General features: G+C 43.3%; 1 protein-coding gene and 1 long non-coding RNA gene across 3 annotated transcripts in view; one reads left to right on the top strand and one right to left on the bottom strand.

Annotated features, from left to right (window-relative positions):
* The window catches only part of LOC125629185 (uncharacterized), a 36,747-nt gene extending 22,837 nt beyond the window's left edge, over window positions 1–13,910 (top strand). For both annotated transcript variants that reach the window (XR_012664799.1, XR_012664798.1), the window contains 2 exons: window positions 429–486; window positions 13,730–13,910. This is a non-coding gene — a long non-coding RNA (uncharacterized LOC125629185). The remainder of the gene's footprint in view (window positions 1–428; window positions 487–13,729) is intronic.
* LOC125628885 (E3 ubiquitin-protein ligase TRIM39-like) overlaps window positions 1–20,825 on the bottom strand; it is a 72,421-nt gene extending 51,596 nt beyond the window's left edge. Inside the window, exon 1 of the mRNA XM_075119751.1 lies at window positions 20,656–20,825. Coding sequence (XP_074975852.1) covers window positions 20,656–20,784 — 129 coding nt within the window. The 5' untranslated portion in view covers window positions 20,785–20,825. The remainder of the gene's footprint in view (window positions 1–20,655) is intronic.
* Window positions 20,826–25,356: the final 4,531 nt, after the last annotated feature.

The raw sequence follows: 25,356 nt of genomic DNA on the forward strand, positions 1-25,356 counted from the left end.
TTACATTATTCAAGTTTAAGGGTATTTGCCTGTATTAAAAGCAATGTTATCCAGATGACTGAAGGAGATATTGATAAAATTGCATTAAGCCTTTCTCTCGTTTTGCTGAGATATCTTGAATTTGACAATCTCATAAATGTCTCAGTTTTGTGACTGAAGACTTACTTGCAGGAGCCACCATCTATCAAGGGGGAAAAAATGCTTCTATTGTGATGTGCAGGTCTCCAGCTGATGTGAATTGTCTTGAAGTCAATGGAACTAGACAGTTGACACCAGCTGTTTATACTGAAATATACCTCTGATGTTCATGTGAACTTATCAGGAGGCATTTTCTGGCTTTCAAACTAGGTTTAGATAAATCCCTAGGTTTATTTTGATAAAGTAAATGCCTTTAAACGGGTCATTTCCGCTTTCATTACATATTTTAGATGCATCAGAACCAATCTAATAAAATGGGCTAGATTCCTTGAAGGCTGCAAGAACAAGGTGAGTGTCACCATAAATGGGATATAATAATGATTATTAATGTGCAACATCACATTTTTAGTATTGAGTTAAAGTGCATAATCTTTCATCCAGTTTTGGGAACAGCTAAAATGCATATTGGAGTAACAAGTTATTTAAAATAGGGAAGTGAAACTGTTCCATTGACTTTGGTACAGAACCATGCTAGACACTGTCTGTTGAACCAAGACATAGGCCCCAACGTAAACCAAACCATTTACTGGAATAATGGACATTCACCTAATGATTTACTGGAATACTTAATTGGGAATATTAGGATGGGCTTCTGAAGATATTTATCATGTCTAGCCCCAGAAATGTTACAAACGCTCATGACTGGTGAAATATTGAGATGTGCTCACTGGGCCTGCCAATTGGGGTGACCCATAACTGTTAGGAAAATGGGCTGCATTTGATTGTCAAATGACTTGAAATTGAGCTCAATGTTGATTCATTGAGGGACCCTGGAGGAGGTGCAAGTGGGAGGAGCAACAGATCCTCATAGAGAATGACTGCTTCCAATGCAAAACACTGCATCTGAAACCAGAATTCTAGGATCTGGTCTACAGCCACACTAGTACTTCTGAGCCAACTCACACCTGAGTTTGAGAAAGAAATTGGAGATAGGACATAAAAGGCTGTCCAACTTGCAAGGACCAAACGATCTATGAAGCATTTAACATTCCATCTCTAAGAGGCCTGTTTCAAGAGAACTCCCTTGCCAAGATCCAGGAACAACACAGAGTTATACATATCATTGCGGAAGAAACTTGAACTGTCCTTCCCTATCTGAAGACCCAGTCACTGCCAGCTGTCAAACTGAGCTGGGGAATCCAGCTCCATGAGGCATCTACCTAATAAGTACCAGAGACACTGTTAATTCATTTTCTTTTGAGTAATGGCTCAATTAATTGAAGTTAAGTGTTTTCCAGATGTATTCCTGTGAATATTTATAAGAAAGATTTATTTAGATCACCAATGCCATAACTGGACTTTGTGTGATAAGTGTCAGCAATGACTATTGTACTCTGGGAGAGGTAGTTTTGAATTGAATTGGCATCTTCAGTAAATAAGTTATTGGCTAGAGACCTCAGTTCTTCAACTTGTTGCTTGTGGGCAGATTCTGGAGCCCACATGGAGCCCCACTGACGTCAGTGGGGCACAGGTCAGCCCATGTGCACCAAATTGCAGAATGGAGACCTAAGCTTCTTTGGAGTTATTTGGATGACTTGGCGCAAAGAAAGGCCATAGCTTGGAACTGGCATATTAAATTGGAGTGGCAAATTAGAAAAGGACTTGTATTAAGGATCCATGATTTTATATTGATATTGAAATTACTGACCTGAATAGGTTATGTTTTAGCTGCAATAAGGTACTGCTATCTCAAAAGGTTTGTGATAAAATGTTTATGGAGTCTACATAATGTTCTAGTACTTCATATTCCATTGGGCTATCACCAGCAGGAGAGTGAATTTGTGTGGGGGGGGTGGAGGGTGAGAAAACCTGGATTTGTGCTGGAAATGGCCCAACCTGATGATCACTTTAGATAAGCTATTACCAGCAGGACAGTGGGGTGGGAGGAGGTATTGTTTCATATTCTCTGTGTATATATAAAGTCTGCTGCAGTTTCCACGGTATGCATCCGATGAAGTGAGCTGTAGCTCACGAAAGCTCATGCTCAAATAAATTGGTTAGTCTCTAAGGTGCCACAAGTACTCCTTTTCTTTTTGCGAATACAGACTAACACGGCTGTTACTCTGAAACCTGTCATATTCCATTCATTATTTTAAAACTCTATAAACACTCATTTAACTATTTTTATTTTCCATTCTTTAACTTAGCACTGTAATATTTTGTTTTTTATTTATAAATTATATATAATATATTATATAATAAATATATTTTTATTTATAAATTTAGAAGAATTTTTGAGTCTGTACTTTAGATTGGATTAACCAAACAAACAGCCATGAAAATTAGGATATGGATAATTGATTAATTCAAGTTACTTAACCGATGTGTGTCTAATCCCATATGTAGTCTATTGGTCTTATCTGGGTAAAATGGAATTTAAAAAATAATTTAAAACAGCTACTGCTATTCACTTTCAAACTGTAAGTGTTTATAACAGCTATTAAATTTCTGTATTTATAGAAAAAAACACTTGATAAATATCAAACTATACATTTATAAATATGCCAGTCTTACAGAACTATAGAAATATGGCAAATGCCACGAAAACTATTCATTAAAGTTCAAAAATAAATAATGAATAGGCATATCCTGTCACCAAAATTGAGTGACAGATTAATGAATCCAGGCAAACAGCTCAATTTATTTGTAATACTATATATTTTCACTGAACACCTACTCACAACATTTGTGTAGGATGCATATTTGAAGACATGAGTCTAGCAAAGAATAACTTGCAGAGTAATAAACCTATTGGATTGACCATTGGTCCATCTAGTCTTGTATCCTGTCTCTAGCAAAGTCTAGAACTTAATGCTTCTGAATAAGGTGCAAAAAACCCATAGTGGACAATTATGGGATAAGCTACCTACTGAAATTTCTTCATAAGACCCATCAGTTAGATGTTTTATTCTCAGGAGGTAGAAGAGTTTCTCTTAAAAATAACCTTACATAATGCAATTATAGATGCTTCCATTGCCAATATATTTATTTTTATTTGTTTCATATAAGCTGATAAAAAGGACATATCTAAGACTCTGGGCACCTTAGCACATTAACTATATAATACAGTTGTCAAGGTTCCTTCCCCACTCTGAACTCTAGGGTACAGATGTGGGGACCTGCATGAAAGACCCCCTAAGCTTATTCTTACCAGCTTAGGTTAAAAACTTCTCCAAGGTACAAACTTTGCCTTGTCCTTGAACCGTATGCTGCCATCACCAAGCGTTTTAAACAAAGAACAGGGGAAGAGCCCACTTGGAGACATCTTCTCCCAAAATATCCCTCCAAGCCCTACACCCCCCTTTCCTGGGGAAGGCTTGATAAGAATCATTACCAATTTGTACAGGTGAACACAGATCCAAACCCTTGGATCTCAAGAACAATGAAAAATCAATCAGGTTCCTAAAAGAAGAATTTTAATTAAAGAAAAGGTAAAAGAATTACCTCTGTAAAAATCAGGATGGTAAATACCTTACAGGGTAATCAGATTCAAAACATAGAGAATCCCTCTAGGCAAAACCTTAAGTTACAAAAGACACAAAAACAGGAATATACATTCCATTCAGCACAGCTTATTTTATCAGCCATTAAACAAAAGGGAATCTAATGCATTTTCTAGCTAGATTCCATACTAACTTTCCAGGAGTTGTAAGGCTGCATTCCTGATCTGTTGCCGGCAAAAGCATCACACAGACGGACCAAAACCTTTGTCCCCCTCCTCCAGATTTGAAAGAATCTTGTCCCCTCATTGGCCATTTTGGGTCAGGTGCCAGTGGGATTACCTTAGCTTCTTAACCCTTTACAGGTGAAAGGGTTTAGCCTCTGGCCAGGAGGGATTTTATAGCACTGTATACAGAAAGGTGGTTACCCTTCTCTTTATATTTGTGACAACAGTAATCCCAGCATCATCAAAATAACCATTCCAACAGGAACTCAGCCATTCAGAGCTTACAGGGAGTGGGACTCCCCCCTACCCCTTGAGTATTATGGGGTAACATATACCTCTCTGAATGTTATTGAAACTCTTGGTCTTATGATATCTAGTGGCAATGAGTTTTACAGTTTAGTTATGCATGGTGTAAAAAAGTATTTCCTTTGATAAAGTTACATTTATCCCCTTACAATTTCATTGAGTGTCCCTTGTTCTGTTAGAGAGGAGTCAAATAAAAGCACTCTCTTCTCTGTACATTTAATTTTATACCTCTATCATATCCACTTATTCATGTAAAATAATTTTTAATTTACATCCAGATTTTCAGGCTCTCTTCCTGTTGAAATCTTTCTAAGCTTCTAATCATTTATGTTGCTCATCTCTGAGCCTCCCCACACCATTTCTGATTTTTTTTAAGACAGGGTGATGAGAAATGAATATAGTGGGTGAAATCCTGGCCCAGTTGAAATCAATGGGAAGTCTATTATTGACTTCAGTGGGACCAGGATTTCATTCATTTGTTCAAGGGGGTGTACTAATGATTTGTAAAACAGTATTACCATAGCTTCAGTATTATGTTCCTTATGAATTCTTACATTGTGTTGCTGTTTCAGCAGCCCTTGCACATTGAGCAGAGGTTTCAGTCTAGCTGTTCACACCACCACTTTGGTCTTTTTCCAGAGTGGTTGAAATGAACGTAGAATCCAGTAATTATTTAAATTATTCTTTCCAATGTGAACTACTTTGCATTTGTTAACATAGAATTTTAGCTTCTATCATGCTGTCCTTTAATTTAGCTTGGTTAGGTCCCTCTGAAGTTTCTCAGTCTTCTCTAACCTGAATCATTTTGGGTCATCTGAACATTTTTCACCTCACTTTTAACCCTCTTTTCCAGATCATTAACATATTAAGCACCACTTTTAGTGCAGAATCTCAGGGCATCTCTGTTAATCTTTGGACAAATTGAAAATTGATCATTTAGTCCTACTCTTTTTTATCTTAGCATCTGCACAATATTTCACCTCTCATTCTGTAATTACTTAGTTTCCTTAGTATTTTCTCATGCAGGTGAGGCACTGTGTCAAAGGCTTTTTGAAAGTTCAAATAAAAGGTCATCTCAGTCTCCTTTACTAGCTATTTTGCTGACATGCTCAAAGAATTACCTAGATGAGTCACAATATTTCTTTATAGACACTTTCTTTGTAGGAGTCCATTGTGGTCTTAAATCTATTGATATCTTTTCCTCTCAGCATCTCTTGTGTCAGAACCTCCAACTTGGACAATACCTCATCTTTATTACTGCTAAGAATAGGTTTGAGGAAGGTATTCCCCACAACAGTAGCCTCTGTTGTGAAAATGGATACAAATAAATCCTTTATTTTCCTGCAATGCCATTATTCTCCTTTATTATGGATAGTCCAGCAAACCACTGGTTTCCTTACAACTTTCCTGCTTCTATTGTATTGAAAAGCAGCATTTTTTATTTATTTTTTATAACTTTGGCTACTTGCTCTACAAATTCCATCAGTACCATACTTTTTCATCTTCTTACCCGATCCTTTCTATTACCTTCATTTAAGCTAGATTTCCATTTTCTGAAGCCTGTTTGGCTAGAACAGTCACTTGGGCTTTGCCATTCAGCTATACATTTTTCTTGCCTTTCTGCTTCCTTTCTTTTTAAAAGGTATGCATGTACCTTCTGTGACTCTATTTTGCAGTACTTACGTGACCGCCATAGTAATTCTAAGGCTTTTAATTTCTTTGTAGTTGTCTATAGAGACATTTTGAGTAGCTTCCTTATTATTTGAAATATATCTTTCTAAAGTTTAGTGTCTTGTTGACAATTCTTTGTAGTATGGTTTTGGTGTCTCATGTATTAGTATTAATTTACTGCTTGGGAACTTGCACCAAGATTTTTAAAAAATGGGCACCTAAATTTAGGCTTCTGAATAAGTAGGTTGATTTTCTAAAGGGCTGAACACCCAGTCATTTCCACTGGAGTCCATGCTGGGGCTCAGCATCTTTCAAAGTCAGGCCACTTCAGAAACCTGTTTTTGAAAATATTGGCCTCAAATATGTTGACAGAGGAAATAAAAGCTTTGCAAAAGTTGTGTTTTGAAAGCAGTGTTTTGCTTATAAACTTTTCACTTTGCAGTTCATATAACAATAGAGGCTTTTATTCTTTTCAAGACTTATTGTCTAGCCTGTGGGATATACTGTACAGTTAGCAACCAAAACAAACCACTTCATTGGTTATGAGGAGAGGCTTGTGATAGCACCATTTGTTCAAATACAAAAATAAAAGTGAAGTAATTAATCTAAGGAGTAGTGACAGACAAAATGCAATAATCGCTAAATTTCAATCCTAGTCTTAAAAACCCTAGCAAAGGTGCCAGTCTTCAGAGATCAAGCAGCATCAAGAGCAGACTGCAGTCTCATTACCCGCTAAAGCTTTTTGCCTTCTTTAGGGGCCTGCCTCTGATTCAGTATTCCATCTCAATTCAGCCAAGCACATAAGCATGTGCTTAATTCTCATTGATGTCAATGGGACTTACACACATGCTTAATGATTTGCTGAACAGCGGCCTACACGTAGCTGTGCGAAGACTTCTGTTTGTTCCCACTTTCATATCAGAACCGCAGCAGCAAAGGCCAGGAGAGAGTCACTGTAGTTTATATTTCAGAATAGAGGCAAACATTTGTAGCTTACTCTGTTCAGTATTACAAACTTCGCATATTGTTCACATGTGCTAGCAGCCCTATCAGCGCTTTTATTATTGTTTCACTTGCACACTTGAACCATCCCATCCAATACTGGAGATCGGATCAAGAGTCCTGTCTTTCTGATGGGAGAGCCTTCCAACCAACATTCAGAGAAGGAGGTAAGGACTGCTCTAAAAGTCTATCCCCCACAATCCTTACATGCCAGCAGCAACAGCAACTTGAGCCCAGGGGCTACTGGTCTGCTGCTGTTCCATTTCATTGATAACTGTAGCAGGTTTTCAAGTAACTTGCTATTTATCCAACAACCAAAAACATAACCACAGTCCTCATACTGATTTTACTCTGCTGTCTCCACATCCTAGTTCTAGGACTTTATCATCAGTGCTGATATATTGGGCTTTTGAATAATAAATAATTTTATGTATATATTTTTCTCCCACAGTAATGGATTATTTATCACAACCTACAAGATTCTGAGCAGAATAAAAGAATATTATTGAGTATTTAGAGGTTGTTCTGCTGATCAGCTTGATTGAAAACAAAGAAAGTTAATCAGCTAACACTCAGCAGACCACAGTTTAAAATCTTTTTTAAAAAGACTTCACCATGACCCACTGATCAGCACTGTTGTGACTAAACATATTTAGCTATTTTTATCTAACATCTGGCAACAACTTGTGCATCACTACTGAGGTCGTCAACTGAGCTATTAAGAATGAGGACATTTGCAGTTCTCATAAAAAGCAGGGCAAGGGGTAATGGTGATGTAGTTCTTAACACCAGCACTGAATTCTGGTATAAATCATCATCTTGTCCATTATTTTTCCATAGTTAGAATCTGCAGCAGGCTTACAAAGCATACACTTACCACTACAAATATGAGAGGTTTCCCAGTTGGCAGGAGTGGTCATAAGTCAGTATAATAATCTTCTCAGGGAATAGAGAGAGAAAAAAGTCTATGAGACTGTAAAACATGAGGTGGCTACAGGACCTACAGAGAAAATAATGGAGGCAGTCTCTTCCACCGAGCATGACAATGGAACCTAACAGTGGCATGAGACACCTTCTCAGTGGCGTTGGAACTTCTATAGTCGGCACGCTGAAAGCCCTGTATACAATGGCAAGTACTTCATGCCAAGGCGTGCTGCCCCAGTATCACTCCAGTATCCCTAGTTCCAACACCCCTGCAACTTCTTCCCCTGGTGTAAGCAGCTGGAGAGGATTGCCATGTTCAGCAGGAAAACAAAAGTCTTTTGATGAGGGAGTCTTTTATCCAAGGCTTTAATCTGGCTCTGTTATGTATAGAAACAACAAAACATTCTTACTTAAAAAACATTCAGCTTGGGGTTATGTGCAACTGCCAGGTTATCAGGAGCACCCGGAACTGTTTGTTCGTAGAGGAAAAGCAAGTAAGCAAGATTTTACTAGGGAGGGCTGAGTCCATGCCCCTCAAGGAAAAAACCCATGAATTTGGTCCCACCTCTTTCTCCCACTTCCAGATGCCCTCACTTACTTGATGATCCACTGTGTTAAGCTCGATGGGACCCAATATGTTAAGCCAACATATTTATCAACGTTTCCAAAGATGATGGCAAGACAAAGGTTCACACGGTACACTGGCTCTTGACAAGAGCCTATAGGGCAGGCATGTATTGCTGGTGCAGATCAGATGCTTGGGTATCTCGGGGGATGCCGTCTGCAGGGACTGATGGAAATGGTTGTGCGAGGAGTACGTGACCGAGATCAGGTGGTTGCAGACCATATAATGCAAGCTGTTTGGTCAACTTGCAGTATTGCCAACCCCAAGCATTTAAAAATCATGACTCAAGCCCTGAAAAAACAAAAAACCCAACCCTCCAACCCCAAATCCCACAAGATTAAAGCTCAATTTTAAACTAAAAAAGAAAAGGTTTGGGTGCTTTTTATGTGCTATCTGATTCTGGAGTTTTTGGGTACACTTCATCCACATTAAAGCTTCTCTGCCATCATAAGGGCTAGAAAGTTATTTTTTTTAAGAAAGTAAAGCTGAGGTTCTCAAAATCATTTGGCCTTAGGAGCTAAAAATAAAGTTGTTGGTGTGGCAACACTGATTTTAGAGGAGTCCTTGTGGCAATTTAGAGACTAACAAATTTATTTGGGCATAAGCTTTTGTGGGCTAGAACCTACTTCATTAGATGCATGGAGTGGAAAATACAGTAGCAGGTATATATACACAGTACATGAAAAGATGGGAGTTGCCTTACCAAGTGGGGGGTCAGTACTAACGAGATAATTGAATTAACAGTAGAATACCAAGGGAGGAAAAATCACTTTTTTAGTGGTAATGAGGATGGCCCATTTCAAACAGTTGACAAGAACCTGTGACTGTTAATTGAATTGTCTTGTTAGTACTGACCCCCACTTGGTAAGGCAACTCCCATCTTTTCATGTACTGTGTTTATATACCTGCTACTGTATTTTCTCCTTGTTGTTTTTGCTGATACAGACTAACAAGGCTACCACTTCTGAAAACTGATTTTAGAGATATCAGGGATAAGGCAAGACAGGAAAAGGGCTCTCCTCCAAGGGAAGGCAGCCTGTGAGGTCGGGCCTGTGGTGAAAAGGCCTATGAAGAAACTCAGGAGGAGGTCTTATAGATAAGCAGGGGAAGAAAAAGGACCTCCAAGGAAGAGTAATAAACACTTGAAGGAAAGATCTTGGGGCATCACAATAATGGTGTTCGCTTGAAGCCTGGTGTTGGCATGTGTCCTTGTTTAGGGGCACCAGACTGGAGTTTCCAGATTTCTGTTGCCAGCTCAGCTATAGACAAAGATGTGAGGATACTTTTTATCCAGAGTGTTTGGAAGAAGTCCTTTGTTATTCTCCCTGCAACAACTGCAGTGAAACCGTAGCCCAGGGTGGGACAAGGAAGGAACTGTTTATCCTGGAGAGGGCCAAGATACCGTTTAGCAGGGCTTTCACAGGGCAAGAGATTATTTAGCCTGTGAGGGAATCGCTGAGCTTTGTTTCAGTGGTGAAAGAGACTGTTGAGCCTGGAGAGAGCTGAAGGACTATTGAGCTGAGGGAAGGGAAAATTTGAAACAGTCTCAAGGTTATGAACATTTACATTTCGCTACTGCTATTTTTAAAAATATCTACTGAAACCTAGCATGTTGAAGGCTGTGAAAGGTCTTGGGTTTGAATGAGTCTGAATTCTGAAGCATTCAACGGCTAAAGCGAGTGCAAAAGAGGAGAGGAGATCGACTGCTGGCGGAGACGTGGCCCTAAGCTAGGAAATGAGAGTCCCGCTGCCAGCTCGCCCACAGGCAAGGGGCTGAGCACACTCTGCTTATAAAACCGACACACCATGGAGAGAAACGTGGCTGTCAACGACTTTTCAAAGCCCATCGCGGAGCAAAGAAAGAGCAGCGCCTCCCAGGCCCAATATAAAACTCTCTTCTCCACCTCGGTAAAAGTCACAAAAATACCATTGTTACTCAAAAAACCAAAACAGACCACAACCACTCTCCAAACACAAATGTCCCAATTAAAAATGTAATCAAACTCCGGAAAGACGCTTCTGCCTGGTCTCAGAGAACGGCAGAGGAACAGCGTCCACTTGCAGAGAAAAGAACAAACTTAAAAAAATGCCTCACACATGTTATCTTTAACTCTCACTATACTTACTTCTATAGCCATCAAATTCCTTGTTCCACAGCAAACATCATGTGAGAACCAAGACTAATCAGGAGACTAATCACGCTTTTATGTGGATTGGCTGTTTTGCCCCCAACTCTTCAAAGGTTGTGACCCTACACTGGTTATTTAAAGAAATGAGATTCATAGTGGGGTTTTCAAGAGCACCTACGTACCTAATCCCCATTGGGTGTGAGGTGCCCAGGCACTTTTGAAAACCCCACTAACTGTATCAGTTTTATAAAAAACACTTGAACTAATATAAAAATCAAGAAAACATATCACCAAAACCAAGCTATTATTAATGTTAAACTGAAGTAAAAACGGAACATTACAAAAAACTGAATTAAAATCAAATTGGCAAATTAGTCTCAAGATTTGATTGAAATTAAATAATCATATAAATAAAAGTCATAAAATTAATCCACTTAATACCAAATGTAATCAACATAATCAATTCTAAAGAGGATTTTAAGTAGGTAGCTGTCTGTTTAGTTATAAAACCCAACTAAAGAATTTTACCAAAGTTAATCAAATCTATGATTTACAGCCGGTCACAGGATTGATACTGAAAACAAGTTATGTCTAAGGCCTGGTCTACACTACATGGTTAGGTCAACATCAGCTGCCTTGCATCAACCTAGCTGTGGAAGTGTCTTCACTTAAATTTGGCTCCCATTGATGCAAGTGCCTCTCTGCACTGATTTAGTAACATCACCTCCCCAAGTGGCGTAGAGCTCCAGTTGATGTAACTAGGTCAACACAGAGACAGTATAGACACTGCGTTGCTTACATTGACTATTACTGGCTTTCAGGAGCTGTCCCACAATGCCCCACATTGGCAATACAATCAATACCAGCATTCCTAGTGAGGACATGCACCACTGACACAAGGAGCCAAGTGTATGCACACACACACATGCAATTTAAAAGTGCAGGGGGTGTATGCTGATGTAAATTAGGTTGGCATAATTTTGTAGTGTAGACATGGCCTAAGGCACATCCTCAGAGCCAATTATAAAGCTTCCTTAGAATTCTATTCTTGTGAGATGGGTAACCCTTTCCTCCCTCTTCCCATCAGAGAGATTATGGTCTAGATTTTAGCAGACTACTTAAGCAGAAGTTAGACAACTTTTATTTACCAGAAATTACAGATGACGATCTCAAGTCTCTTAAGACAAACAACCACAGAACACACTTTAGTGAATAATTTTATGAGACAATATTTTAAGCTACTAAACAGAGAACTTTCTGTCACCTTTCTGAGGTGGACTTTATGGTTATTCATACCCACACATGTACACAACCACGCTTTCAAACCCTAACGTTAAAAGAATATAAAAAGGCTGCTATGTCTCCCAGCTACAAAAATATTCAGAAAAGAAAAACAAAATACTTAACAGAAGCTTTGCAAACTCTTCAACTGATGTCTGTGACACATCCCCTCAAAATATAATAAATTCAATTACATAAGACCACTTTTGAATAAGCTAGTACTGTCTTATCTGTGTGAAAGTTCTTAAGAGGACATTGTGTTATCAGTTTAAGGAAAGTTCAACAACAAAATCCTTTAAAAATATTTGACTGAAAAAACCAAACAAAAACAAAAACACCAACAGTCACTCAACATTCATCCATCAGTAAAATTAAAAATAAGTTCAAACAAATAATCAATTTCATCACTTCAGTTTCCTCAGAAAGAATAGAGTAAATGCCTCATTTCTATTTTAGAACTGGGCTATAAGTCAAACAGCTTGTCTTCTGCAATCTTCATCTTGAAGGATAAAAGTTATTGTAAAGCCTCTGAAGATGAAACCCATCTAAAACATAAATACCTTCATATGAAATTTAAGGTAACTATACCCATGAAGCTATTCTTCTCACAACTGTATTCCAGTCCTGTGATTTTTCCATTTTGTAGTTTCAGGAACTCTATTTTTTATCCCCTTGATCAGAAAGTTTGTATGTGTCAGAGTCATTGTCAGAGGACCAGGAAAAAACAAAAATAATCCTGATTCTTGTTTGCAGAATAATAATTCTACACACCACTTCAAATATAGATTGATAAAAAATTCCAAGGTGTACAACACAATTTCAAAATGTATTTTATTCTGTGACTGGATGATTTTTGTGTATCAATGGATTGAGGTGTCAACACACCTAACGTTGGGAGTACATAACACCCACCCACACCATGCTTATAGCTATACTTCTGGCCACAAGCTCTCTGTTTGACGTTGGGCAAGTTATTTAGCATATTTGACTCAGTGTCCTCTCGCTGAATAACAAGTACAACAATATTGACTTATCCACAGCCGTACTTTAAAGCTTACTTTGTTAATATCTGCAAATCCCTCTGAAATCCTCTGATTCAAGATGCTATACAAGTAATGAATTCAAAAATATTAGATGATAAATTTATCTTAGTGAGGATATGTGTAATGTTTCTTTAAAACTGTAGCAGGAAGCCAGAAGGAAAGGGCCCTGGAGAAGTTTGTAGGAAAAGCTCTACAGTGAACCAGAAAGACAGAATAGTTTCAGGGAATAACACTCAGTCTAATAAAGTTCCCTTTTCAGTGTTAAAAAAGATGTACTTTACCATTTTCACATGACAATGCCTCAGTTAAGGTCAAGCCTGTAAAAGGCAAGCCTACCTTCAAGGAAATCATATAACTAACATTAATTGTATGAACATTTTACATTAAATATTTCAACTTGCTTAATTTCATTTAAGATTGAATCAGAACTGGCATGGGGTAGAACATTGGACAGTTTCAAACTCTAGCACATCTCAAATTCAGGATTGCCTCAAACTCTGGATCATTTAAATAACTTCTCCAGTGGGAGAGCACCTGAAACTGGAACACATAAAAAAACCTCTGAGATTATTACAATCTGTGGACCAGCTCAAACTCCAGGCCATCAATTTGAAACTTCATTACTTTAAAAGTACTGAACTGATTTTCCTCACATTTGGCTTGTTTTGTAGATATAATTGAAAAAACAAGCAAGGCTGAAGGTTATAAGTACTACATTGTGATTTACTGTATGCAAGTATAAGAAATTTCAGCTGTGTATCATATTAAATTTTAAAATAACTAGAATTCTATAAGGGACAATACTTAAATATAAGTCTGAGGGGAAGGAGTTACATTTGAGACTTAAGCTCATCATTTCTTGATTATATTTCTCCTGTTGCAGAATTACAGGCAGTTCAGAGAAGAGTGACAAATGATAATAAAGCACCTGGAAAACCTCATCTGTGGAGAGATTGAAAAGATTGGGATGGTTTATTTAGAAAGGAAATATGAGAAAAGTATAATACAATGAATGGTTTAGAGAAGGTACATTTGGGAACTTCTGTTCTCTCAGTCTCATTACTCAGGAACACAGAGCCATTCACTGCAATTAAAGGACATGAAATTTAAAACTGATAAAAGGAAATACTTTTTCACACAATGTTTGATTAAACAGTGGAACTTTCAAAGATTAAAAAAGATCTTACAGAAAAATGCATCCTCAAGTGTGGATTCTTCTTTCCCCTCGTCTGCAAAAGTTACACTGGTCCATGATCAAGGATGGGCCTTACACAGCTGTAATTCCCATGGATGAGGCAGATCAAAGCACAGTGCAGAGGTCAGAGGTCAGGTAAGGATCTGATAGCCTGGAGATCCAATCCAAGGGGACAGTTCAGCAAGGCAGCAGAAGGATCCAAGTAGCAACAAGCAGGCAATGGCTTGTTGGTCAGACAAGGACAGGAAGGAAGCAGGAAGTTTATATAGGGTCACTAGCCAATCAGGGTCAAGATCATGTGGCCAATCAGGGAGCAGGCTGCAAAACCCAGGCTGTTGACCCACTCAACTCTGTAAAGTCCCCTATAGCCTGGTGCATGGCTGTGGTGTGATGGGTAAGGCTGTTTTCTGAGCTTCTAAAGGGCTTTGGTTTGAGACTAGATTACTGACAACAGCCCCATTCCAGTGATAGATTAAGGTCCAATATCTTATATGTCTTCTTGGATAGAAATGTGAGTTCAGCCCTTAGACAGAGGATATTACGGCTTTTCCAAAGGAACACATAACACTTTCTTCCACTTCTCTGAACATACCTGGACTTACAACGTATATCATTTAAATGCATAGAATAGCTACTTTAAGTTATTTTCAGAGATTTCTAAAATGTATTGAAATTGTATTACAATTTTTTATTAAGGTACATTTCTGCTCTTCCGCTGATCACTGTACAGTTGGATTTGTCATACAAAAGCAATCTGGCTTTTTAGACAGGGGGATACAAAAAATAATCCTCTCTTTTTAAACAACTCTCTAAAATACTTTTCCTGTTAAGTATGTGGCGTAGAATCAACCCTGGTTATATGCAACTATATTATATCATATGCACACACAAAATAGGACAAAGTTCATATAACATCAACATCTTACTATATCCACCCATATCTTTCTTTTTCCATAAATGTGACTATTCAGTTGTAAAAGTGAGATGTTCCTGTATTTGCTAATTTAACTTTCCTTTTCTGTTTTTGATGTAACTAACAACCAACCTCTCTACTTTAAGCAGACTTTTACTCAAAAAAGTAGACATGCCAGAAATTCCATGCACTCCAGGAGGATTTTACTTATGTTTCCAATTTACATGGAAGATGCTCAGATACTACACTGATGGGCAACTGTGCAAACCCTACAATGGACAGAGAGATAGATATAATAATTAACCAGATCATCTGTCCACCTTCTGGAAATGTATAGTTATTATTAGTGTAATACTCTTTCCCAAAGTGACATAAAGGGGTTGCTGATTAATAAAAAAGGCAACACATTGAAAAGAAATATGTTTTAACATTTTTCGAAACCTAACAACAACAAAAAGGTATCTTGTAAGGCTTTCATCTTCTAATTACTACTGACTTGAGACTCTATTTCTGTAATTATATTTATGTAACCTGTTGTAATAACTGCTAAATCACAATAGCAGCTGACTCCTATGACTGTGAAGACTACTTAGAATGCTTTCTTTCCATCAAAACAATAATTCCAATAATTTTAATCACCAGATTTCTGCAGATGTTTATTGCAATACAAGTGCCTGATGCATTGAAGTGAATGGCAGAACTCCTATTGACTTCTGTAGGAGCAAGATTGGGCCCTTGATTTTCACTACTGAGATATTTCTTCCCCCATTCAGTTAAAGGAGCATTTCAAGACAAGCATCCTTTGATCAAACGGTTTGGAATCTTTCCCAGAATTACAAGTGAAGCAAGTCTGGTCATCTCATACTTCATTTTATCCCATGCTATATAGATGGTTCTCAGATCCTTCCGATCATATTTTAAAGAATGACAAAAGATTCTCACAACAGTGTTAGGGAAAAAGGGTTCCCCTCCCGTCTAGGGTTAGGAGGGTAGCCTTCCCTGGACTTCTGTATTAGCCAAACAAAACACAGAGTCTTGGCTCTTTGATAAAGTGAGGCACTTTATTGCTAGCAAATACGACAGCTGAAGGGCTCACCAATTCCTTTTCAGAGGAAAATGGTGAAGCCCCGAACAAAGAACAGGGATGAGCTTTTATAGCTTGGTTCAACATACATTGTGATATCTCTTCCAGTTCGAACCGGTTAACCCAGTCTGTTTGAAGTTCTGGGGTAGGTACGAGCATGGAGGCTTATCTGTATAAGGAATTCTCTTCCCAAAAGCAGGGAGTGCAGGTTACACACAGTTCACATTCTTTCTATCCATAAACAAAGTAGAAAGGACAGATAAGCATAGAAAAAAGACAGCAGCGTAGCTTTACATGATTATAGGGTCATTTTCTGGGTTTTTTTTCCTATCAACAGTTTTTCTCAATATCCCTTTAAGAAAAGTTTACACACCAAATTCATGAACATCTTCTTGTTTGGGTCATAGAATCATAGAATATCAGGGTTGGAAGGGACCTCAGGAGGTCATCTAGTCCAACCCCCTGCTCAAAGCAGGACCATTCCCCAATTAAATCATCCCAGCCAGGGCTTTGTCAAGCCTGACCTTAAAAACTTCTAAGGAAGGAGATTCTACCACCTCCCTAGGTAACGCATTCCAGTGTTTCACCACCCTCCTAGTGAAATTTTTTTTCCTAATATCTAACCTAAACCTCCCCCACTGCAACTTGAGACCATTACTCCTTGTCCTGTCCTCTTCTACCACTGAGAATAGTCTAGAACCATCCTCTCTGGAACCACCTCTCAGTTCGTTGAGAGCAGCTATCAAATCCCCCTTCATTCTTCTCTTCTGCAGACTAAACAATCCCAGTTCCCTCAGCCTCTTCTCATAAGTCATGTGTTCCAGACCCCTAATCATTTTTGTTGCCCTTCGCTGGACTCTTTCCAATTTATCCACATCCTTCTTGTAGTGTGGGGCCCAAAACTGGACACAGTACTCCAGATGAGGCCTCACCAATGTCGAATAGAGGGGGACGATCACGTCCCTCGATCTGCTCGCTATGCCCCTACTTATACATCCCAAAATGCCATTGGCCTTCTTGGCAACAAGGGCACACTGCTGACTCATATCCAGCTTCTCGTCCACTGTCACCCCTAGGTCCTTTTCCGCAGAACTGCTGCCTAGACATTCGGTCCCTAGTCTGTAGCGGTGCATTGGGTTCTTCCGTCCTAAGTGCAGGACCCTGCACTTGTCCTTGTTGAACCTCATCAGATTTCTTTTGGCCCAATCCTCCAATTTGTCTAGGTCCCTCTGTATCCTATCTCTGCCCTCCAGCGTATCTACCACTCCTCCCAGTTTAGTATCATCCGCAAATTTGCTGAGAGTGCAATCCACACCATCCTCCAGATCATTTATGAAGATATTGAACAAAACCGGCCTCAGAACCGACCCCTGGGTCACTCTACTTGACACCGGCTGCCAACTAGACATGGAGCCATTGATCACTACCCGTTGAGCCCGACAATCTAGGCAACTTTCTACCCACCTTATAGTGCATTCATCCAGCCCATACTTCTTTAACTTGTTGACAAGAATAGTGTGGGAGACCATGTCAAAAGCTTTGCTAAAGTCAAGAAACAATACATCCACTGCTTTCCCTTCATCCACAGAACCAGTAATCTCATCATAGAAGGTGATTAGATTAGTCAGGCATGACCTTCCCTTGGTGGGAAGGGATCACTTTCCTCTCATGTAAGTGCTTCAGGATTGATTCCTTGAGGACCTGCTCCATGATTTTTCCGGGGACTGAGGTGAGGCTGACTGGCCTGTAGTTCCCAGGATCCTCCTTCTTCCCTTTTTTAAAGATTGGCACTACATTAGCCTTTTTTCAGTCATCCGGGACTTCCCCCATTCGCCACGAGTTTTCAAAGATAATGGCCAATGGCTCTGCAATCACAGCCACCAATTCCTTTAGCACTCTCGGATGCAACGCGTCCGGCCCCATGGACTTGTGAACATCCAGCTTTTCTAAATAGTCCCTAACCACCTCTTTCTCCACAGAGGGCTGGCCATCTACTCCCCATGCTGTGATGCCCAGTGCAGCAGTCTGGGAGCTGACCTTGTTAGTGAAGACAGAGGCAAAAAAAGCATTGAGTACATTAGCTTTTTCCACATCCTCTTGTCACTAGGTTGCCTCCCTCATTCAGTAAGGGGCCCACACTTTCCTTGGCTTTCTTCTTGTTGCCAACATACCTGAAGAAATCCTTCTTGTTACTCTTGACACCTCTTGCTAGCTGCAGTTCCAGGTGTGATTTGGCCCTCCTGATTTCATTCTTACATGCCCGAGCAATATTTTTATACTCTTCCCTGGTCATATGTCCAACCTTCCACTTCTTGTAAGCTTCTTTTTTATGTTTAAGATCCGCTAGGATTTCACTATTAAGCCAAGCTGGTCGCCTGCCATATTTACTATTCTTTCGACACATCGGGATGGTTTGTCCCTGTAACCTCAAGAGGGATTCCTTGAAATACAGCCAGCTCTCCTGGACTCCTTTCCCCTTCATGTTAGTCCCCCAGGGGATCCTACCCATCTGTTCCCTGAGGGAGTCAAAGTCTGCTTTCCTGAAGTCCAAGGTCCGTATCCTGCTGCTTACCTTTCTTCCCTGTGTCAGGATCCTGAACTCAACCATCTCATGGTCACTGCCTCCCAGATTCCCATCCACTTTTGCTTCCCCGACTAATTCTTCCCGGTTTGTGAGCAGCAGGTCAAGAAAAGCTCCCCCCCTAATTGGCTCGTCTAGCACTTGCACCAGGAAATTGTCCCCTACATTTTCCAAAAACTTCCTGGATTGTCTATGCACCACTGTATTGCTCTCCCAGCAGATATCAGGAAAATTAAAGTCACGCATGAGAACCAGGGCGTGCGATCTAGTAGCTTCTGCGAGCTGCCGGAAGAAAGCCTCATCCACCTCATCCCCCTGGTCCGGTGGTCTATAGCAGACTCCCACCACTACATCACTCTTGTTGCTCACGCTTCTAAACTTAATCCAGAGACACTCAGGTTTTTCTGCAGTTTCGTATCGGAGCTCTGAGCAGTCATACTGCTCCCTTACATACAGTGACTAACCAATTTATTTGAGCATGAGCTTTCGTGAGCTACAGCTCACTTCATCGGATGCATACCGTGGAAACTGCAGAAGACATTATATATACACAGAGACCATGAAACAATACCTCCTCGTCCCCGGGGCGGGGGGGGGGGGGGGTTGAGAAAGCCTGGATTTGTGCTGGAAATGGCCCACCTTGATTACCATGCACGTTGTAGGGAGAGTGGTCACTTTGGATAACCTATTACCAGCAGGAGAGTGAGTTTGTGTGTGTGTTTTTTGGAGGGGGGTGAGGGAGTGAGAGAACCTGGATTTGTGCAGGAAATGGCCCACCTTGATTATCATACACATTGTGAAGAGAGTGGTCACTTTGGATGGGCTATTACCAGCAGGAGAGTGAGTTGGGGGGGGGGGGGGGGCGGAGGGTGAGAAAACCTGGATTTGTGCTGGAAATGGCTCAACTTGATGATCACTTTAGATAAGCTATTACCAGCAGGACAGTGGGGCGGGAGGAGGTATTGTTTCATGGTCTCTGTGTGTATATAATGTCTTCTGCAGTTTCCACGGTATGCATCCGATGAAGTGAGCTGTAGCTCAGGAAAGCTCATGCTCAAATAAATTGGTTAGTCTCTAAGGTGCCACAAGTACTCCTTTTCTTTTTGCGAATACAGACTAACACGGCTGTTACTCTGAAACCTGTCATTATGCAGATTAAAAGGTGTCTCTCCCCCCGCCCCCACCCCCCATCAACTTAAACATCACCCTGGTGGCGGAACATTGTTCTCCCGCTGGAGTTACGAGCAGAGCGAGCCCGCCCGCCCCAGCCAGGCCAATGCAGGGTCAGACACCGTCTCCCCTTCACCCGGAGAGCTCCCCGGCCACAGGGCCTGTTCGCGGCTCCTGCTCGCAGCCCCCTGTCGGGTTCCTCAGGTGTGAGCTTCTCTCGTGAAGGCTCCTGCAAAGTCCCCGGCTACCCTGTCCCCCAGGAGCCTGTCCCCCCTCAGCTGCCGTAACACCCCCCCCCCCAGCCACGAGCATGGGACCCCAGAGGTTGGAGGGACCGGGGCAGGAGGCCAAGCGATGCGCGCCGCGCTCTGGGCCAGGCTCCTCGGGAAGGGAGAAGTGACGTCTGCACACGGGGTTGATTTGTCCCCCGAAGGGAGGATTTCCCAGAGAACAGGAGCCCTTTCTGAAAGGCAGGACGTCTCGCTGACTTGGGAGCAATTCTGGGTTTTTTGCTGGGTTTTCTGGCACGTCTAAAAGCTATTGTTCATTTCCTGGAACCCCCCCCCCCCCCAGTCTCCCCTGAACCCAACACCTAGCTTTGGGGGAAACAAAAATATTCAATCTCAATTTGTGGCCGAAGAATGGACACACAATTAAACAGCGGCTGCAGTACACATCGTACGTCATTCACAGACACTGCAGGGCCCTGCAGCCTGCCAGGCTGTAAAAATAATCACAGGGCTGCGATGACACTGGGATCTTGAGAATAACCCCCTGTCTCCACCCTAACCCCAGTCCCTCCATTGCAGAGCAGGGGTGGGAGTCAGGTTCCCAGGGCACTGCTCTGGAGGAAGATCACAGCTTACCTCCTCCAGGGACTCCATGGCTGCAGCAGCCTTTGCAAGGCAGGTCCCTGCTCCATCTCCCCCTCTCTGTGCATTAGCAGAGGGGGGAGCCCCAACTCCCCCCTTCACACAAATCATGTCTTCCCCCATGGCTCGGGCAAGGGAAAGCGCCCGAAAAAGCCAGCCGCCAGGAGAATGAAACTACACAGCACGGGGGAGATCATACACCTTATTAGCATATTGCTTCTGATTGGACAAGGGGCAGGAGTGCCGCAGGGGGAGGAGGGTCCACTTGCTCTGGCCCAGGGCCCCAGGAAACCCCCATCCGCCTCTGCTCGTCTCGCTATTGGCCTAGTTTTACCAGGGGCTGCCTAAAAGCACTGGTGACCTCAGTGCAAACCAACATTCCCGACAGTGACGTCTTCATCTTGCTCTATGGAGTGTACACCGACATGTACATTTCCAGCTGATTTCTTTCATAATTATATGGTAACAAGGAGAGAGTCAGCAATTTTTCCATAATAGTGGCTGTGTGACACTTTTGTATTTTTATGTCCGGCTTTGTAAGCGAATGGTTTTTAAGTGAGGTGTAACTTGGGGTCTGTAAATCAGACTCCTGAAAGGGGTACAGCAGTATGGAAAAGTTGAGAGCCACTGCAATCCTTGGGCGAGCAGGAGCTGGTGGGACGGGGGGAGAAGGGGCAAAGCAGGGCCTCTCTGCCCCGGGCACAGACTGGGGGAGGGTTGGAACTGTGACAGAGTGGGAATTTTCTGTACTATTTTGTATGAATACTATGTGCCTCAGTTTCCCCTATATGCTGCATGGTTAAGTAGGTGGTGGGAAAAGGTTGTTTATCCTTTGTAGAGACCCAGAGATACCGACGTGGCCGACGCCTAGATGCCTGGGCCCTGGGGCCCCATGTCCATGGAGACCCCCAGAAGACAATGGCCACTCCAATTGCCCAGACATTTGGCACCCAGCAACTAACAACCATGGATGGCCCACCCTCTGCAGGAAGCCAGTGGGATGGGACCAGCTGGAGAACAAAGGGCTGAGGAGGAAGGCCAGGGGACAAGGTTTGCCCAGGAACAAAAAGAAAGGGCTGAAGAGGAGCCACGTTGGGGGTTGTTCAGTGTGGGGCCACTGGAATCGGGGACGCTCTCCTGAACTGGGACAACAAAGGGGTCAAAGGGCTCTCGGTTGACGCGGATGGACCATGCCGGAACTCTCTGTTCTAACCAAGGACTCTCTACGCTGTGTTCCAGACAGCTAATAAACCCTCCTGCTTTTACAACAGTGGCTGAGAGCCACATCAGTTTAAGGAAGTTGGGGGTACATTGCTCCCTTTGGGGGTACAAGTCTCCCTGATGTAAGGCAACTGTTGTCCACTTCCTAAAACTCAGTGGGGGTGTTTGGGTTAGCTAGCTCCCAGTACCAAAAGGAAGGGGAAGGGTCAATGGGAAATCAGGACCTTGAGACTGCCAGTCGCCAGGAACAATGGGGAGAGGCCAATGTGCCAGGTCAGCCTGATTGACAGGGCGGGCAGGTTACTCAGGGAGTCAGGAGGCCAGGGGGGTCCCATCCTCTGTGTGAGCCAGAACTGCCTGGGTCAGAGAGAGAGGGGCCGAGCTAAGGAGAAAGCAGGGTCCAAGCTGAGCTGGGGAACAGGGTCGTGCCAGCCAGGGGGGCCAGAAAAGCAGCCCAGGGAGCACGTCAGTGCTGGGAACAGAACCAAGAAGCAGCCAGCCACAAACCCAAGGGAACAAAGTTTCCCTGGAAAATTGTGGAATGTAATTATCACTTGCCATTCATTCTCAACTCTGCCACACGCTTCTCTCTGGAATGGGGGGCTTGGAGAGACAGCCGCATAGACATCTGGGGGCAGGGAGAGACCCAGGGGTGCAGGGAAAATGGGGGTAGGATGGAGGGAGCTGGAGAAAAGTAAAGATACATGGGGGAGGTGTTATGTGTTGGGACAGGGACTGACCAACCCTCAGTACATGCTGGGGGGGTGCCTGGGTGCCATTTCAGATGGGGGGCAACTTTAACAGGTACTACTTAGGCATCTGAAAAATCTAGGGTTTTTTTTGCAGATAACTTGGAAATTAGCTGACAGGAGCACTGTATCTAATTCCTATGTAACTGTAACCCTTCTGCACGTCAGAGTTAGCAGCAACAAGGGCCAGGTTGAGTATCTAGGGGTTTCAATAACGCAACACAAAACCAGCTCGAGCCCCCACCCAGAGACCAGGGACAATTACAAACAACCCCCGGGTGCCTCCAAGAGGCAATACTTCCCCTCTCACAAGCACAGAGTCTGAGTGTAGCAAAAGCCTTTGAATAAAGGAGGGAAACAATGCGGCATTATGCTGGGGAAACACCACCCACGGGATTCATAACACAACCTATGAGCAAAAGACCCACCCCCAAGTAAATCTGGCAGGGTCCTTTTCCCCTCAGGGTCTTGAGCCGGTGAGAAACGTGCAACCCACACCGGGCTCGCTGGGGGAGCTCCAGGACACTGGGGGGCAGGGGCTGGAACCCCCTCCCTCCAGAGCCCCCCCCCTGCCGGAACCCCGACTCATGGGTTGGGCATCGCCGTTTGGCGACCGCTCCCCCTAAGGGGCCCCCTCCCCCTCTTTGAGCTGGGGGGGGCCTCTCTCCCCCCTCTCTCCTCCCCTTCCCCCTCACCGGGCTGGGGGGGGTCCCCCGTCCCTTCCCCCTCTCCTCTGTCCCTCGCCTCTAATTCCCAGGTTTCTGATGCTTGAGTTTTGCTGATGCCCACGTTCTGGAAGGGAAGGAGCTGTCCCTGCCCAGCAAGCCGGACCTCTGCCTGCATGAAGTCTCTGCTGTTTAACTGATTTCAGATTCCTGCCCCTGGTTGGAGCTGAATTCACACTGCTGCGGGGTGGCGGGGGGGGGGGGGGGGGGGACAGTCTCTCAGAGCCCCACAAGTCTTGTCCATCCCAGTGGCCTTTTAACCCTCTGGCTCTCTTTCTGTGCATGCGCAGTGTAGTCCAGGGGTCCTCAAACTGGGGGTCATGAGGTTATTATGTGGGGGTCATGAGCTGTCAGCCTCCACCCCCAAACCCTGCTTCATCCCCAGTCATTATAACAGTGTTAAATATATTAAAGTGGTTTTTAATTTATAACGGGGGGTTGCACTCAGAGGCTTAAAGTGTGGAAGGGGTAACCAGGACAAAAGTTTGAGAACCACTGAAATGGTTCAATTAATTTTTTTTTTTTTTTCAGAAAAATTGGGTGTTTGATTCAAGGCAACCTTTTGTGGAAAGTGTCGGCTTTAATAAAAAGCATTCACTGTCTTCTTGGAAAATTCAAAAACCAAAAATTGTTCTGTTTTCAATCATTCTGGACTAATTTTTTTCTGATTCTGGTAGAAGATTTTCGCAGGGTTGGCCATTTTTGTCAGAAGTTTTTCTTGTTCTAGCCCTCCTGGAGGGGGAGAAAAGCTTGAAAAGGTGACCCCTAAAGGCTCCACCACCAGGAGATCAAGAACAGAACCCAAAGTTGTTTTCAAAATCTCATCTTGTTTAAGCCAATCTGATGGTTTTGGGGAGCTCTGACTTGTGATTTTTGGTCACTGGGGGTTGGCCAAATGGGCTAGAACCAGCTTGGCCAGGATCCAGATGTTAACCCCGGTGTAGAGGGCCCTGGCAGTGGCCCAAACCCAGCAGCTGTGGGGGACAGGAGAGAGATTTGATGTGTTCCCTGAGGTTCAAATTAGCAAGAGAAGCGGCCGGGGAGACGCATTCTAAACTGGGGGATCAGTGACATTCAGGGTGAGGCAACATTGAAAATACTCAGCAGTGTTAGAGTTACTTTGCTCTGACACTCTCAGCCCTAGTGGAGCAGAGCCCCCGGCCCTTCCCTGAACACACCCACAGATACCCCTGCAATGGGGGTCCAGAGCTAGGAGCGGAGCAGGGGGACCCCTGGGCACCAACTCCTCACCGCACTCTCCTCTCCCTGTTCTCTCTCTCTCTTTCCAGATCCAGCCAGCCGGAGCGGGGTGGAAGCTCCTCCCGCCCCACAGGGACCCCTTGCTGCAGCTGTCATGAGTAAGTGTTGGGGAGCGAACCCCTCTCCCAGGCCGGGATCTCGGTGTCTGGGGTTGGGGAATTTGCTGGGGGGTGTCTCTGTTCTGCGCTCTCACAGCCCCGCTTTCCTCTCTCTGTTAAATCTCCTGGGGTGGGATCCACCTTCCACCCCTCCGCTGACCTGCCTGTGCCCCTCTCCTCTCTCTGCCAGGCCCCTGCCTTCGCTTGGAGCTCTCCCCGGGGAGGGGCTGCTGCTGCTGACTCTGCTCTGAGCTCTGCCTGAGGCTGGGGGAGATGCACTCGGCCTCTGGAGGGGTCAGGAACCGAAGGTAGAGAGCATCTTGCAGGGGTTCCTGTTTCAAACCGATCGCTGCACCCAGGGCCTGCTGCACTGGGAGAGCCATTGAGGGCCTGATTCTGGGAGCTGCCTCCTCTGAGAATCGGCCCAGAGACGCCTGGGAACTAGTTCATGGTTTGAGATTGTCTAGCTCAGCATTTGTCCAACTGGGAGTCCTGACCCAAAAGGGGGTTGCAAGGCTATGGCGGGGGGAGGGGGGGCAGGAGGGGAAAAGGGCTACAACAGCTGCCCCTCTCCAGCTGCCCAGCTCTGAGGGCAGTGCCCCGCCCGTAGCAGCCCAGAAGTAAGGGTGGCAATACCATGCG

The sequence above is a fragment of the Caretta caretta genome, chromosome 14 (assembly GCF_965140235.1).
Source record: "Caretta caretta isolate rCarCar2 chromosome 14, rCarCar1.hap1, whole genome shotgun sequence".
NCBI classification, from domain to species: domain Eukaryota; kingdom Metazoa; phylum Chordata; order Testudines; family Cheloniidae; genus Caretta; species Caretta caretta.